At 44.6% G+C, this 17,767-nt stretch overlaps 1 protein-coding gene across 3 annotated transcripts in view; it reads left to right on the forward strand.

Moving 5' to 3' along the window:
• Positions 1–14,918, forward strand: part of Piwil2 (piwi like RNA-mediated gene silencing 2) — a 76,677-nt gene extending 61,759 nt beyond the window's left edge. For all 3 annotated transcript variants that reach the window (XM_052732820.1, XM_052732822.1, XM_052732821.1), the window contains 3 exons: positions 10,754–11,007; positions 11,507–11,614; positions 13,170–14,918. In XM_052732820.1, the coding sequence (XP_052588780.1) occupies positions 10,754–11,007; positions 11,507–11,614; positions 13,170–13,326 (519 nt within the window). In that variant the 3' untranslated portion in view covers positions 13,327–14,918. The remainder of the gene's footprint in view (positions 1–10,753; positions 11,008–11,506; positions 11,615–13,169) is intronic.
• The last annotated feature ends 2,849 nt before the right edge of the window (positions 14,919–17,767 follow it).

Raw genomic sequence — 17,767 nt, forward strand, 5'->3', positions numbered from 1 at the left:
TGCATCTGTAATTTCAGCACTCAGGAGGCAGATGCAGGATGATCCTGAGTTCAAGGCTAGCCTGTACAGCCTAATGAGACCTGGTGTCTGTCTGTTTGTCTCTGTATGTGTGTGTCTTACATACACACACAGTCCAACAGATCCCAGGAGATGAAAATATGTGTATGTGCATGAGTGTGTATGTGTTTATGTATATGTGTGCAGAGATAGTTAGACACATTATAACAACTTGTTGGGAGCAAGCATAAAAATAGACATAAATTGGGAGAGCAAAGAAGAGGTTATATCCTTAATGGATTAATGGGTAACTTGTCAACCGAACCAGTGCAGCCATAAGGTAGAGAGCGGTGACTTCAGAGTGCTGAAGGACACTGACCACCAACACTGGACCTAATGTCCACCTCAAATGACCCCAGTAGTGAAGGGACATGGGAAGTCATCAGATTGACACTCAGGTAAACTACTAAAAACAACATTGTTCACAGGCAAAAGACACTCTAGGTAAAAGATAGAAATGTTAAAGGGATAAGCACAGTAAAAGTAATAGCTATGAGGGCCATTTTAAATGACTGCATAACATCTGAAATCAGGCAGTGTCGCATTGGATATGTTTGTGGGGAGTCTACTCTGGAATCCATGACAGTGGTGGCATATCAGCTCATGATTAGAAAGAAGCAAACATTCCAATGTTAAGTCTTTGAATTATGAGGAAAAAGTGCAAGACATTCTTATGTTACATTTTATTATGATAAAGATGAATGTTGAGCTAGGCATGTCCATAATCCCAGCACCGAGCATGTTGAGCCAGGAAGATCTTGAGTTTGAGGCCAGCCTAGGCTACCGTTTGTGAGTGTGGGGTATGGAAGTATGGTTTCTCTGTGTAACTCGGGTTGATCTCAAACTCCCCATATTCCAGGCTGGCCTTGAATTGTAATTCCCTTGTCTCATCCAGAAGTCCTGATATGCTCCACCACATCCAGCTATGCCTGCTGTTCTAAGGGAAACTTGGACACAGGTGCAGAGAGAATTCCGTGAGAAAGTGCCGAGACACAGAGGAGTCCCACCCCACACTCCACTCTGAAAGCAATGCAGAGGTTCCAGTGTTGTAGCTATAGCCCTGGAAGCTTGAGAGGTCACAACTAGATTCTTCTCTGGGCCTTCAGAGAAAGCGTGGCCCGACTGACACTTTATAAACACTTTAAAAGGGGGTCTTAACCAGGCCTGGTGGCCCTGTACACCTTTAAACCTAGCCCTTGGGAGTCAGAGGTCAGCCAGGTCTACAGACACAGAGAAACCCTGTCTTAGAACAACAACAACAAAAGGGGTCTCATGAATCCCAGGCTGGTCTCAGACTCACTGTGTAGCCAAGGATGATGTTGAGTTTCTGGTTGTCTTGCCTCTTTTGCCCAAGGTCAGGGATTCTTGGAGTGTCCCACCACACATACTCTATGCGGTGCTGGGGGTCGAACATGGGGTTCGTGCTGCTAAGTCAGCACTCTCCTAACTGAGCTACAGCCTCAGCCCACTACTTACATCTTGATTTCATCTTGCAACTTTCAGAACCGTGAGATAACAAATGTCTGTTGTTTGGAGCCGCCCAGTTTGTGGTTCTTGGTAATGACAGTCATGGGGAAACTACTACTATTCTTCATCTTATAGGGGAAGCAGCAGTTTACGTTTCCCGTGAGTGTGACGCCACTAAATGTAGAGGTTTTTCATGGAGGACCTGAATAAGATATTTTTTATCACATAGATTGAAGTCCCCTTCTGAACTAGCCTTGCTAAACAGCAATAAGCATGCTTACTGCAAACAAAGGTAGCTTCCTGCCCTTCCAGTTTCTGTTTATTGCAGCTTCATACTGGAAGTCTCAACTAATGCAATAAAGAAAGGAAGCTGGTTTATTTCTCCTAAATGTTTTCACTTTTAGTCTGAATGGCAGTAATGTGTGTGGTTTTGTTTGAAGTTCAGTTCTATAAGAAAGGAAACTGTTGGGATGGAGAGATGTCTCAGTGGTTAAGAGTAGTTGGTGCTCTTGCAGAGGACCCAGGTTCAGTTCCTAGCACCCACATGTTGATTTACAACCATCTCTCTCCAGTTCTAGGGGATCTGACATCCTCTTGAACTCTGTGGGCACCAGGCAGCACACACATGGTGAACATGTATACATGCAGGCAAAACATTCATACATATAAAGTAAATCTTTAAAAATGTTTAAAAAATAGGAAACTATGTTTCCAATATGATTTGAATGCCCCCACAGCTTCATGTATTAAAATTTGATTTCCACTGTAACTACTGACAGACTGGAATTTTAATCTGACTATGGTGTTTAGAGGTGTGGCCTCTAATCCCAGCACTTGGGAGGCAGAGGTGGGCAGATCTCTATGAGTTCAAGGTTAACCTGGACTATGTAGTACATTCCAGGACAGCCAGAGCAACATAGTGAGACCCTGTCTCCAAAAAAAAAAAAAAAAGAAAGAAAATGGTAAGATTCACATGTGGAAACTATTAAACTGATGAAGAAATGAAAAGAATTCTTTGTTCATTGGTAGACTTGATATAATTGAGGTGTCAGTTCTTCCCAGCTATAACAGCAGAGTCAGTGGAATCTCAGCAAGTTCTTTTGTAGACATCAACAAAGTGATTCTAAGACACAGACTAGCCACCATAATACCTAAGGACAGTCTGAAGACTGATGCTACAGAACTGAAACACTTCACCATAAAGCTGTGGTAATTGGGACTGTGTGAGTCTCATGGGAAGATAAGCAGAGAGTTAAAGGAAAAGAACAGCCCAGAAATACACTGGGCAAGTATAGTGGTATAACCTTTGCTAAAGAAATGGAGACAAGGCAGTGGGAGACTGAAGTCTTTAACAAATGCTGTGGAACAGTTGGCCTGAAACATGCAAAAAAGTAATAATCTTGGCACAGCCTTCACTGCACAGCAGTTAGCTCACAGTACCTCACACACCTATGCTTAAAGTGTAAGACCCGGGCTGGAGAGATGGTTCAGTAGTTTAAGAGTCCACACTTCTCTTGCAGAGGACCGAAGTTTGTAGCCAGATGTTTCTCCGGTCCTGCCCAGCCCTGAGGTCCAGATGAATCTCTCCCACCTGCAGTCCTGCAGCTGCTTATAAAATAATTACTCAGAGGCTTATATTACTTATAAACTGTATGGCCTCTGGCTTCAGCTTCCTGCTAACTAGCTCTTTCATCTTAAATTAACCCATTCCTATTAATCTATATGTTGCCATGTGGCTGTGGCGTTACCAGTCTGCTGGCATCTTGTTGCTCCTTTGGCGATGGCCTGGCATCTCTCCCGACTCCACCCTTTTTCTCTCTGTATCTCTGCTTGGATTTCCCACCTGGCTGTAAGCTTTCTTGCCATAGGCCAAACAGCTTTATTTGTTATCCAATGAGAGCCACACATATCACAGCATACAGAAAGACATCCCACAGCACAAGTTCCCAAGTTTGGTTCCCAGCACCTGGATCAGGTGGCTCATAATCACCTGTAACTCCAGTTCCACAGGAGCTGAATTCTTTGGCCTCCATGGGCACTTAAAATAATGTGTGCACACATTGACACATAGACACATACATAAAAATTGACAAAATAATATGATTCTTTGTAAAGATGCAAAACCCAGCCAGCTACTTTTGCATTTTATACAAGTCACCAATGGCTCATAGCTGTATGATGCTGAGGCAGTCCTTCCGCAGTTGGAGGCTAGTCTGAGCTACATAGACCCTGTCTCAAAATAAATAACTAAAAATTAAAAGAGGCAAAATGGCCTGCTGTGGTGGCTCATTCCTGCAGTCTGTAATTCAGCACTTGGGAGGCAGAGGCAAGAGGGCTGTGTCATGTGTTGGATGTCTGTCCAGGAGTGGAGGAAGTGGTACACAGCAGTTGGGTGTGGTGGTACACCCTGGAATCCTAGTACATGGGGCTAAGGAAGAAGGATTTTGCCTCAGCTTTGACACCAGCCTTGGTTACATAATCAGTATCAGGCCAGCCAAGGCTTGGCTACATAGGTCCTGTCTAAGGCTAAGAAGGCCCTGCCTCACTGCACTTCTCCTTCCTCTAAAGTAGACGGAAGACCAGAGCTGACATGAAAGAATGTCACCAATGTCAAGTAAGCATGCAGAAAGACGTTGACCATGCCCTTAGAGCCTTACACAGCAGACCAACATTGACCTGCCATACAGCTGTGACAATGGCACAGTAGTCCAGGACAATGGGAATACCAGACCCTGTCACAAAAACAAAACTACCAAGTTCAATGCATATTAGAATAAATGGCGTTTAAAATGAAAGGTGGTAACTACTAAAGTTTGAGACCAGTGCTATTTTTTTAACATGTTTGCAAATGGCTAAAATATCTGACTTAAGAGTCTACTGCAATACTACACATAATTTATTCTGAAAAGTGCTATCGTAATTTATGTCAAAATTTCTCATGAAAATGTCTCGGGATATGCTGGGGATGAAGCTTGGTAACAGAGTGCTTGCCTGGTTTGGTCTCCAGCAGGAGAGAAGAGAAGTTTTCCACAGAGCCCATCCTGAGAATCCCGTTTGGTACATCCAGTTCATTGCACTCATGTCCAGCTGCCTGGTCTACATGTGTGCTCCTGGCCACTCCAGCTTTACAAGGCTGGGTACGAGCATTGCCTACCACTTACGTGTGGAAATCAAAACAGGTTTACACCTGCCTCTGCAGCTTTCTCTCTCCTGACTAAGTCCCTGAGCTGACTTGACCTGCTGCTGACTTGAGCTGTAACAGTTCTGCCTGAGCTCTGACTGCTGCAACCTGAAATTGCTGCAGAGGTGCCCTCAGCCTGTGGCTGACAGAACCTGGGGCTGGACCACCTTTGTTTGTTTGAACTTTTTTTTTGTCTTGTGTAGAGAGTCACTGTGTTTGTGTAGGTCTCACTATGTTGCCCAGCATGTCTTTGAGCCTCTTCCCATTCTCTTGCCTTAGCCTCTCAACTATTGGCGTTAAAGTGGTATGCTGCCATGTCCAGCTTCTGGGTGTTTTTGATGAGCATCTGATCCTAGAGAGCAGAACAGGGAAGTGCCTGTGGCCTGTGAAACAGTGTTGTTTCTGTATTTCAATTCCAGCTTCCCTTTTCTCACATAGTTGGGAGGAGGTTGGGGTTCAACATTATCTTGAGCAAACGATTGCTGTCCAAGGGGGACCTGCTCGACTCCTGTCTGCTCCCCTTGTGCTGCTGGAGATGGAACCCAAGGCGTTGCATGTGCTGGGCAAGCACTCTCCCATGAGCTCCATCCCAGCCAGCCCTGGATGGCCTCCTGCCTCAGCTCCACCTCCCACCCCACCCCCCACTCCTGTACTGGGATTTCAGGTGTTCACTGTCATTCCCAGCTCTTCTGTGTCTTCGGGTCCTAAGTTGAAGGGATCTCATGACAGCCCCTTTCTTCTCTTGAGCCTGTCAGTGGAGGAACCTTACAAGTCTCTCCAGTGTCTGCCTCAGACAGCCACAGCTGGCCTTCCTGCCCCTTGTCTTACACTCCCTGCTCTGGCTGCCTGAATTGTCTGTATGTCCTGACACAGTCCTCCCCCTTACACTCTTCTGTTCCCATAGCGGTTTACTTTTTCTCTTATTATTTTTGAGATAGGTTTTCAGGCAGCACAGGCTGACCACCAGACTCTCTCTGTAGCTGAGACTGGCCTTGAACTTTTGATCCTGCTACCGCCATCTCCTGAATTCTAGGATTACAGGCATGCGCCGCCACACCTGGGTTTTATCTAGAGGTGGAACCCAGGGCCCCAAGCATGCTAGGTAAGCACGTAGCAGCTGAACTCCAGCCAGCAGTGTTTTACTTACTCCTCTTTGATGGTGTTTGCAGTGCTGGGGAGATTGCGCTTTGTGTGTCTGGCTCCCAGGTCTCATTTGAACTCCGTGAGCATTTGCATGTTAACAAAATAGTTTTGCAGAGCAGAGAGAGCAGAGACAGGAGGGCTAAGAGTTCTAGTCCAGCCACAGGTACACAGCGAGTTGAGGTCAGCCTGCACTAGATGAGACCCTGCCTCCAAATGGACAGACAAATGAATTTTGCAGTTTTCTGAGGCGGTGCAATGGCACATATCTAGTGGAGATGGCACATTCGTTTTTGTGAATGAGTGGAGCTCACGCCAAATAGCATTCAGCTCAGCAGCTGTACTGCCCACTGGACCCTGCCAGCTGCCCAGTGCCAGGAGCACTGAGATGGTGCTCTCCTGGCCATTTAGTGTGCCATGTGTCCAGAGCACTGACGGGCTCTACACAACACACTTAGCAGTTCTCCTTTAGGCTTGTGATTGACCTTATATAGTGATCCTTCCCTCGACTATCATCTTACATAGTAAGGACAGACTAGGTGACCTAGAGAATTTTAACATTGTTGACTAGGTGTAAGTCCATAGCTGGGAGCTGGTCTTTCAGTTGTGCTGGAAGCTAGCATAGTCAGGTGCCACTCACTCACAGACAGGTTAGCACAGGCTGAGCACCGAGGTAGTGGTAGAAAACACTTCAGATGAATTTGAGTTCCACTTTTTTTCACTCCACTCACTTCATTATTGTCTTGACCTGACTTGTTCTGAACTTTGACAACAAAAGTTAGTTAGTTTGAAACAGGGTCTCAGGCTGTGTAACCCAGGTTGGCCTTAAATTCACAATCCTCCTGCCTCAGCATTGTACATGCTAGAAGTACAGACATCCACCGCCACACCCAGCCTCTACAGCCTTTATATATATTTATATGTTAAACTATACATCGTCTTATATACCAGTGTGTGTGGTGTATGTGTGTGTGTCTTCATCACTCTCCAGCTTGTTGTTGAGATGGAGAGACTGACGGAGGTCAGAGCTCACTGTTGGGCTGCCTGGCTGGGCTGGGAGTCTCTGGGAGTCTCCTGTCTCTGCTCCCAAGGCTGCTGCCCCTGGCTTTTTATGTTGGCCCTGGAGAACATGCTTGTCTACAAGCCCTCTACCCACCGAGTCACTTCCCCAGCCAGTGGGTTTACCTAAATATGTACATATAACTTCTTTCCTCTCCGCCTTGAGAACGTGGTGAGGTGATCTTTTTACTAAGTTTTTCAACAGGAACAGAATTTGAAGCCATAGCTAAGAAGCAGTGGAGTCAGACTCAGCAGAGCTCCTGACCCCAAGTCCCGTGTTTTTCCTCTGTTGCTTATGTGGAGAGGCACATCTGCTCTCCCGGGTCACCTCCCCTCTTACCACAGCACATCAGCTTCTGAGTGTGGCTGAGTTTTGTGTGTGCTCTGTGGCTAAAGTTGTAGTTCCTCACTGGGGCCATATCTGGAGACGCCTGTGGTTACAACTGGAGGAGAGTGCTGCAGGCATTTAGTGGGCAGAGACTTGGGACAGCACTAAACAGAGATGTACAGAGCACAGGACAGCTCTAACAGTGAACACTCATCCATCTCCAAATACTGGCCTCCTGGGGCTGAGAAACCCTGCTTTAGAGTCTGGAGACCTTGCAGTCACTCTGTATACAAGACTGTTAAGAGGAGGGGACTGAAGTCCTGTCACATTTAAAAAAAAAAGGGCCAAGGGGGAGAGATGAGAGGCAGAAAAAAAGTACCACAGATAGGGATAGTAGCTCCAGTGATTGTGAAGATGTTTGTAAATGTTGGAATTTTTGAGGTGTCTCGGAAAAGGGGAATGTTCATTTTTTTAAAAAAAGTTTTGAAACCAGGGTCTCATTATATAGCCCTGGCTGCCCTGGAACTCAACATGTAGGCAACTTGGTCTTGAACTCACAGAGATCCATCTACCTCTGTCCCTGGAGTGTGGGGGTTAAAGGCATGTACTATCACCACCCAGCTTGAAACATTGAATGAAAACTTTAAAAAGATGCTTGAAGTGAGGAAATTTGAGACCAGAGTTTACCCCACAACTTAGGCTAACCTGCAGTTTATTGTGTAGCCGAGGCTGGCATCAAATTCACAGCAGTCTTTCTGCCTTGGACTTTTGACAGCTTTGATTACAAGCCACTGTAGCTTAAGTTTTCCTGCCTGGCCCACAGTCAGGACAAATCTCTCTCACCTGCCAGTCCCACAGCCGTCAGACCCGACCAAGTAAACACAGAGACTTGTATTGGTTTCAAACTGTATGGCCATGGCAGGCTTCTTGCTAACTGTTCTTTCAGCTTAAATTAATCCATTTTTATAAATCTATACCTTGCCACATGGCTCGTGGCTTACCGGCATCTTCACATACTGTTTCTCATCATGGCGGCTGGCAGTGTCTCTCTGACTCAGCCTTCCACTTCCCAGCTTTATTCTCCTCCTTGTCCCGCCTATACTTCCTGCCTAGCCAATGGCCAATCAGTGTTTTAATTATTGACTAATCAGCAACACATTTGACATACAGAACATCCCACAGCACTTCCCCCTTTTTTTTTTTTAAAAAGGAAGGTTTTAACCTTAACAAAGTAAAATTACATATAATTTGGGAATTTGGACGTAGCTTCTCTTACTACTTCCTGCTGGAGGGGGACGCTGTATCTTATGGGGAAACAAAGAAAATTTTAGGATTATGGAATAGTCCATGAGGCTGTATCGTCTGAGCCAGTTGCCTTGAAACCATTCTGGATGTTGGATCATCTGGGCCATGGTGTCATAGGAGACCTTTCAGGGGGTCTTGGCTGGTCAAACCTGATGTATCTTAATCTTGAACAAATCCATAGCCTCTGGCTTTCTGTGGAAACAAAAGCAGAGTCTCCTTTCCAAAGTAACATATCCTTATATCCAAATTTTGAAGTCAAGGTACCTTTAAAATATACATTTTGGCATAACTCAACAGCTTTTACAATCAAATATTTTTCTGCAGTTAAAAGTCCCAAAGACAACACAATGCAGATTCTCTGTGTAATATCCATTTTTACGTGGCTTATTTTTTATACTACCTTTACTGTCTCTTTAAAGACTTTATTTTTTAAAACTATGTATTTATTTCTATAACTCTATATATCTTTTTTGTCTCTTTCAAGCCTACGTATCTTTTTACACACATTGTAAACTATTACATCTGAATCTGTCTTATTGTGAATCTATTGCCTTAAACTGCAGCAGCTGTGGCTGCTGGATCCACCCACCTCAGCTTCCCAACATGGCCATGGTTTACCGCCAGCTCTGGGAGCTATCGGGGGTCTATGCTTTTAGCCAAGCAGCGTGTAGCCCAGAAACCTCCCCTTTTGCTCTGCACCAGCAAAGGCTAAATCCACCATGCAGCTCAAAGTGCCACTTGCAAAGGCCTCATTCCCGCCATAGGCAGGTCGAGCACGCACGCTAGGAACCCGCCAGTAGCTCAAACCAGCAGCTGCCGCTCATTTGAGAGAGACAATTAGGAACTGTTTTTAGCTCCGTTTTAGAATCTTTTCTCAGGTTTTTAGGTGGAAACTCTTGCCACCACGTTGGACGCCATTTGTAGCTTAAGTTTTCCTGCCTGGCCCACAGTCAGGACAAATCTCTCTCACCTGCCAGTCCCACAGCCGTCAGACCCGACCAAGTAAACACAGAGACTTGTATTGGTTTCAAACTGTATGGCCATGGCAGGCTTCTTGCTAACTGTTCTTTCAGCTTAAATTAATCCATTTTTATAAATCTATACCTTGCCACATGGCTCGTGGCTTACCGGCATCTTCACATACTGTTTCTCATCATGGCGGCTGGCAGTGTCTCTCTGACTCAGCCTTCCACTTCCCAGCTTTATTCTCCTCCTTGTCCCGCCTATACTTCCTGCCTAGCCAATGGCCAATCAGTGTTTTAATTATTGACTAATCAGCAACACATTTGACATACAGAACATCCCACAGCAAGCCACCATGCTCAGCAAGATCATTTTTGGAAAAGAGTTTTTTGAGATAAACTTTTCTTATAGCGCCGTCTTTACAGACTGTAATGAGTATTTAAGCTTTACTCGTGATTTATCTTTTAAGGGACAAGAAACCTACATTAAACTGTAATCAGAACTGAATGTAATCAAATGCACTCTCAGGGCTGATGCAGTGAGAACCCACTTACTTTATTAGGTATCATAAGTGTATCTGACATTCTACTGGTCAGGGGACATTCAGTAAAGAAGCTATCACCTGTCAGCAACTTGGGATGTTACTTGTGTGTTAAAATCTGAGTCTTAATTCATGTGTTAGACCTTCCTTAATACTCTGGGTTCTTTTCTGGACAGATGTCAGCATTAAATCCAAGTCAGATAAACAGTGACTTACCTTTTCTGGCCATTATCTTTGTAAAAATTTTGAATCTTTGCTTCCTCCTTCTCCTTCCTTCCTCTTCCCTCCTTCCTTTCTCCCTCCCTCTTTTCCTTCCTTTTTCCAGAGACAAGATTTCACCATATGGCCCAGGTGCTCTAGAACTCATGGTGATCCTCCTGTCTTGGCCTTTCAGATCTGCCATTGCAGATGTGTGCACCATGTCAGGTTCCTACCATTGCCTTTTAACGGCTTTAGCTCTTTTTGAGGGTAGGCTGGGAGCATGTCACTCATTGCCGAGTTTCCCTTCATATTTTATAGCACCTTGGCTGTATCAAGCCTGTTTGCTACCCTGAACTAATCTAGAAATGGCATGCTTGATAGTCATGTGCTTTGGGCTAACTGCTACAGGGCCCACCTGCCCAGACTCCAGCCTGTACAATAACTGTGAGCTTTTCACTGTGGTCCTTGAGCCAAGGGCCCTTGGAGTCACCTCCTCCAGCTGTCATTGCAGGTGAACCACTGTCTCCCAGAGAAGATCGTGGTCTACCGAGATGGAGTGTCTGATGGCCAGCTAAAGACAGTTGCCAACTATGAGATTCCTCAGCTGCAGAAGTGCTTTGAAGCTTTTGAGAACTACCACCCCAAGATGGTGGTGTTTGTGGTTCAGAAGAAAATCAGCACCAATCTGTACCTTGCCGCTCCCAATCACTTTGTGACCCCCTCCCCTGGGACTGTGGTTGATCATACCATAACCAGCTGTGAGTGGTAAGTAGACAAAATGAGGAAGAGTAAGCTGGAGAAGTTGCTTGTTGCCTGAATATTCCTGGAGAGGTGTAGAATGGAATCCTCATTGGGGTGTTGAAGAAAGCAAGCTTTGATTGAGCTCAGTGGTAGAGCAATAGTCCTGCATGGGCACAAGTGCATCTCTGTCAACCCCCCCCCCCCACACACACACACATACACACACATGAGTATACGTGGCATGCACACACATTTTGTTACTGGGAATTTAACCTTGTGCCTCATGAATGCTAGACAAACACTCTACCACAAAGCTGTGTTCAGAGGCCTAAAAATTTTTTTTTTTATTTTTGAGACAGAGATTCTCTGTGTAGCCCTGGCTGTACTGGAACTGGCTCTGTAGATCAGGCTGGCCTCGAACTCAAAGAGATCTTCCTGTCTCTGCCTCCTGAGTGCTGGGATTAAAGGCGTGCTCTACCACCACCGAGCTAAAAAAGTTTTGTTGGTGCTCTTTCTTTGCTAGGGTGGATTTCTACCTTCTTGCCCATCATGTGCGGCAGGGCTGTGGCATACCTACCCACTACATCTGTGTCCTGAACACTGCAAATCTGAGCCCTGATCACATGCAGAGGTGAGCCTGTCAGAAATGGACTTGTTCTCACTGTTCATCCCGACTAATAGCTAAGTCATAAGTCACTGTCTCTCAAGATAGCATATTCCTTTTGTGTGTGTTCTTATGAACACAGGTCTAGAGGCTAAGGTCAGCATCAGGGTGTCTTTTCTTAGCAGCTGTCTACCTTGATTTTTGAGACAGTATCTCTCACTGGGATCTAGAACTCCAGTTAGACAAGGTCTGTCTCTGGTGTTGAGATTACATGCACTCACCATGTGGTTGCTGGGGACTGAGTTCCGGTCCTCACTTGTACAGTAAGCATTTCACCAACTGAACTGGCCGACAGTATTTTACCCCTTGACTCCCAGATCTTGATAGTATAGTAGTTATCTTTTTGAGGAGTGATTTGTATTCCTGTTTTATATTAAAATCACTTGAACTTTAAGAAAATGTGGGTACCTGCTAGCCTTCACTCCTGTGTGTTATAAAGCATTGGTTTTGTTATGTTGCCCAAGTTGGTCTCAAACTCTTGAACTAAAGTCATGCTCCTAACACTCAGCCTTCTGAGTAGCAGAGATTACAGGACACACTACCATGTCTACGGGCATTTATATTTTAACACTCTGCTGCATGTGGTAGCACGTGCTTATAATTTTATCACTCAGGAGGCTGAAGCTAGAAAATCACCTAGAATCACCAGCTTGAAGGACATAGTTAGTTCCAGGCCAGTCCCAGCTATATAACAAGACCTTATCTAAAAAAGCTAGTTAACTAGCTAGATGGAAAGATAGATAACCACTGCAAATGACTAGGACATACAGCCATGTTTATGATGTACTGACACAGTAGACTGGTAAATGTCCTTTTAGCCTTTTCCTGTAGACAAAATAGGTTTTCCCTTTGCAATGATTTTCTTCTTTTATTGTATTATATTTTACATGTACAGTGTTTTGCCTACATAAATATATGTACACCATGTGTGTGCTTGATGCTTGTGGAGGCTAGAAAAGGTATCAGATCTCCTGGAACTGGAGTTATAGATGGTTGTAAGCTATCATGTGGTTGTTGGGAACCAAACCTGGGTCCTCTGGAAGAGCAGCAGGTGCTCTAACTGCTGAGCTATTTCTCCAGCCCCCCTTTTTTAATTAAAAACAAAAACAAACAAACAAAAAACAGGGAAATACCTAAAATGAGAAGGTACCTGTCCTTTGGCTTAAGTGGAAATGTAAACAATTCCAGATTAAAAAATAATGATTACTCTCTCAGACCTAGTGGCTCACACTTAATAATCCCAGCACTTGAGAGGCTGAGGCAGGAAGATCACTGGCAGCTCAAGGCCAGCCTGGGCTAGTGGAGTTCTGAGCCAGCCTAGGCTAGATAGTTGAGAGCATGTAACCCCAAAACAAACCAACCAAGCAAATATAAAACCAATAGTTCCTGAAAATGACATTAGGTTTCCAGGATTCCTCAGTTTGTTGGTGAGTGTGCTGTGTGCTATATCCCCAAGAGAGTGAAACCCTGCCCACCCCTAGGTGAAGGTGGAAGTGTTAACACATTTTCATCCTAACTTTAGGTTGACTTTCAAACTGTGCCACATGTACTGGAATTGGCCTGGTACTATCCGAGTTCCAGCTCCTTGCAAGTATGCCCACAAGCTAGCCTTCCTGTCTGGACAGATTCTGCATCATGAACCAGCCATCCAGCTGTGTGAGAACTTGTTCTTCCTGTAACTGGCAGCGTGGACACTGGCTACAAGGGGCAACTGGACTCCAGCTCTGCTCATTCTCACAGAATCAACAGAAACGGCAGTGGGGTTTTATGTTGGCATTTTCTCTTTCTCCATCCTTGTAGAATTAGATTTCTCTTCTTTTAACCCTGGTATTACAGTAGAGTGTGGTGGTGCATGTCTGTTATCCCAGCACTTGGGAAACTGAAGCAGAAGGATCTTTAGTTCAAGGCCAACTAGGGCTACATGGTGAGTTCTAGGCTAGCCAAGGTTACAGAGTGAGACCCTGTCTCAAAAAACAAAACCCCCATCCCCCCAAAGCCCACAACAAAACCAAACCTTGCTATCGGTCAAGGAAGCAAGTTTCTAGGTCCCAGCTACAAGCTGCATTGCTGCTCTTGTAGAGCAGAGTGGTGTCAGCAGTGCTGCTCCTGTGTGAAGCGCAGCATCAAGAACGCAGCATTAGGGGGCCAGGTCAGTGATAAAGCATGCACTTAGCATGTAAAATCCCTGAGTCCAGTCCTCATCAATCCTCCTACCAAAATAAGTAAAGACAAAAAAAAAAAAAAAATAGCCCCCCAAGGCAACGTGAGCACTGGTGATACCTGGAGGTCATGCCTACAGGACCATCCTATTTCTGGTGCCAGAAGTGATAGGAAGTCATTGCAGACATCTAAATGAGAGAGTTACTTTACTGGGCAGCTGGGGAGGGCCATAGAAAGGCCTGTGCAGCATAGTGCTTCAGAGAGCGCAGCTGTGAGCATGTGTGAAAGACAGGCAGTTAAATCAGCACAAGGCACAGTCGAGCCCTAGAACCCACTTGTCTCAGGGATGTGAGTGCAGCTACCCTGGCTTCCTGAGAGTCCAGCCAAAGCTGCTTCTCTGTACCTTTCAGCCCCTGACAGATGCACACACACACACACACACACACACACACACACCTTTGCTCTTTGTGCTGATCTTCATTAATTCCATCAGAATACATGAGAAGGATTCAGCATAGGAACATTCTAGATGGAGTGTAGATTTTTTTCTACAAATGTCTGTAAATGAGATTTTGCAAGAGTTTCTTCTAGCTGTGGGCTGATGTTGCTTGAAATTTTCAAAATCCAGGTTCAGGCTTCCCAAAGTTGGCTTGGATAAATGTGAGCTTTCACTTGAGTGAGACATCTAAGAAGTTGTCCTCAGGCCTGTGGGCTTCAGTGTTTGGGGGAAACATTGGTTTTCTGTGTGTTTTTTTTCCCTTCTGTTTCAAAATCTTCAGATTTCTTCAAATGCACTCCTGGTTTTATTTGGAGTCTGTGACCAAGGCTAGGCTGAGACCCGAAATGTAAAAGCCACAGAATTAAACAGAACAGACTGAAAAATGGGTCTTTAGCTGAACAAATTCTACTTCTTGGATTTCTTTGGAAGTATTTAGGTTTGTCCTTAGAAGTTGCTGTCTCTAGCACTCCTTTATCTTTAGGTAGAGCAGGTACATAACGTAATGCCAGAATGTCTGTGCTTTTCCATACCTGATGTTCTTGCCTTGTTTTTCAGTTTCAGTGCCAAGCAATTGAGCCCTGTGGTGTGAAATAAAAACCATCTATGTGTGTAGTTGTGTCTGAAAGAATACGGTTTGTTTATTAAATGACGATAATGCTTTTTCTTCAGAGAGAAGCAAAAGTTAGCATTATTCATCTGTTATTCTGCATGTCGGGAGCAGCACCACCAGTAGCCATGTGGTTCCCCCTGAGCAGGCTGGGGACCAGACAGTAAGGCACTGAAGTTGTGTATATGAGCTTGAGTTGTTTGTCCGTCTTAACAGTTGTCATCAGCTCAAGGGGAGCCAGTAAGCTCAATTTCAAGTGCCTTCTCTATCATTAAAAAGTTCTTAAAAATTACATTTATTTATTATATATAGGGAGGCGGGGAGAAACACATGCCATAGTGTGTAAAAAATTTTTCATTTCTGAGATGGAGGTCTCACTATGTTGACCAAGCTGATCTTGAATGTTTAAACTTAAGTGGTCCTTCTTCCTTAGCTTCCCAGGGAGCTAGCTGAATTACATTTAGGTGTGTGCCACATATCCAGCTAATCTAAAAATAAAGGTCAGAGCAGAAATTAATAGGAGACAAAAAAAAAAAAAAAAACCCAGAGAAAACTCAGCAAAGCCGTAAGTTGTCTTTTTGAGAAGCCTAACAAAATGGATAGACCTTTAGCTAGACTGGTGAAGAATAAATGGGGTGGCCGGTGAGGTGGCTCAGTCCGTGAAGGCACTTGCCACCAAGCCTGACAATCCGAGTTCAGTCCCTCCTCTCACGTGGTGGAGGGAGAGAACTGGTTTCCCCTAAGTTGTCCTCTGACCGCCACACACTCACTGTGGCATCTTGTCATACACAAAATAAATGTAAAAAAAAAATTAAAGGTGTTAGAGAGATGACTCAGAGGTGAAGAGCACTGGCTGCCTCCGCAGAGGACCTGGCTTAGGTTCCCAGCACTCACATGCTCACAACCTTCTCTAACTCCTGTTCCAGGGAATCCAGCACCCTCTTCTGACCTCTGCAGGTACCAAATGTGTATTTGGTGCATATGCGTACATGCAAGCAAAAATGCTCATACACATAAAATAAATACCAAAACAAAAACAGAATAAGAAGAATCAAATCACCAAAAGCATGGATAAAAAGGGTTATTGTATACTGGTAATATTTGTTTGCCCAGTCAGAACTCCCACTGGTAATTACTCCAGAGCCCAGGGTTCTCCCAGTTGCCCTTTTGTCTGTCCGGGTTAGAAGCTTACATGCGATTCACAGCTGAGGCCACTGGCCATCAAACTGAGCTTTGCCTAGCAGCATAGGGTGTTAACACATGGGTCCTTGGGTCCTTCAGCCTGAATTTGAGGTGAGGGACATTGTCATGTTTTCTCTGATCCTCTTAAATTTGTTAAGTCCTACCAGAACATAGACAAAAAAAAAAAAAAAAAATCAAAATCCGCCCCCCCAAAACCCCCCAGAGGAATGAACTGATCTAACAGTCTGGAGAAAAGCTGTGGACTCTTGGCCAAACCAACATGGTCCAGAACTGACTGGAAGGATGAGGAGTCTTGTCAGCACAGCTGACTCAGGGGACTGGCTTTCTGAGTCTTCAGCCCGACCCCCTGGGTGTCTCATTTCTTTGGCTTCTCCTGCAGGGCTGTTTCCCTCACCTCTCCTACAGGAAATCTGCATATATTGGCAGGGCCATGACCATGTCAGTTTCCCTTAAATATTGCCCAACATCCAATTTCCAGGGAGCTGCTAGCCAGGCCGACAAATATTTAAAGAGAACCTTTTATGTGCAAACTGCTCTATTACGGGGTTCAGGTGCCCAATGGAATCTCTTATCAAGGCAGGTTAAGGTCTAAGGTTAGGGGTAGAAATAAAATACTTGGGTCTCAGCAAGATGGCTCAGTGGGTAAAGGCACCTGCTTCCATGCCTAACAACCAGAGTTCAATCCCCGAGACCCACATGGAGGAAGGCGAGAACCAACTCCGTGCAAGTTGTCCTTTGACCTCCATGCACATGTCATGGTGCCCAAGTACATACAAACATGTACATACAATAAATAAATAGATACATGTATTAATAAAAAGCTCGTATTAGAAATGAAATGCTCTCAAGGGAAAAATCCACGTTCCATAAGTCATATTAATTTTGTAGATCACAAGCCAATAAATGGTCACAAAATCATATTTAGTGGGTTTGTCACTGGCCTTGAAGTCACAGAGATCTGACTGCTCTTGCCTCCTGAGTGCTGGGATTAAAGATCTAGACCATCATGCCTGGCCCTTTGTTTTGTGGTCCTGTAAATTGAACCCAAAGCCTTAAGCATGCTAGGCAAATGTTCTACCAAAGGAACTACACTCTTAGACCTTATTTTATGGAATTTTTGCTTGGTATATTATTTATACTGGAGTTGTGGCACTATATTATGATGGATTTATTTATTTTTAGTTTTACATGTATGAGTGATTTGCCTTCATGCCTGGAAGTGCACCATGTGTGTGCAGTGCCTGTGGAGACCAGAAGAGGGGATCAGATCCCCCAGAACTGGAGTTACAGAGGGTTGTGAGACACCAAGTATATAGCTTTTTTAAAAATACAGGTTTCTGAAAAGTCTGAAAGAACAGATCAAATATACTTCAGAACACTCAGGAAACTAAGAAGAAGGGATGAGAGGAAAAGGGGACAATACAGTAAGGGGGGGCAGGGACATGGGTCGTGACATAGCACCCAGGCTCCAAACTGTTACTATGTGTGGTGAACATCACTGTCATGGACAAGGTAGGACCTACCTAGTCAGGGTATGTCATCTAATCAGGATATGCCTCCTGAAGAAATGTCTGTGGGGGCGGATACAGAGACTTAGGACCTTTTGATTTTAAGCTATGTTAATGATTAATTGTATTTCTCTTGTGTATAG

The sequence above is a fragment of the Peromyscus californicus genome, unplaced genomic scaffold, assembly GCF_007827085.1.
Source record: "Peromyscus californicus insignis strain IS unplaced genomic scaffold, ASM782708v3 Scaffold_12__1_contigs__length_115047231, whole genome shotgun sequence".
In the NCBI taxonomy this organism is placed as follows: domain Eukaryota; kingdom Metazoa; phylum Chordata; class Mammalia; order Rodentia; family Cricetidae; genus Peromyscus; species Peromyscus californicus.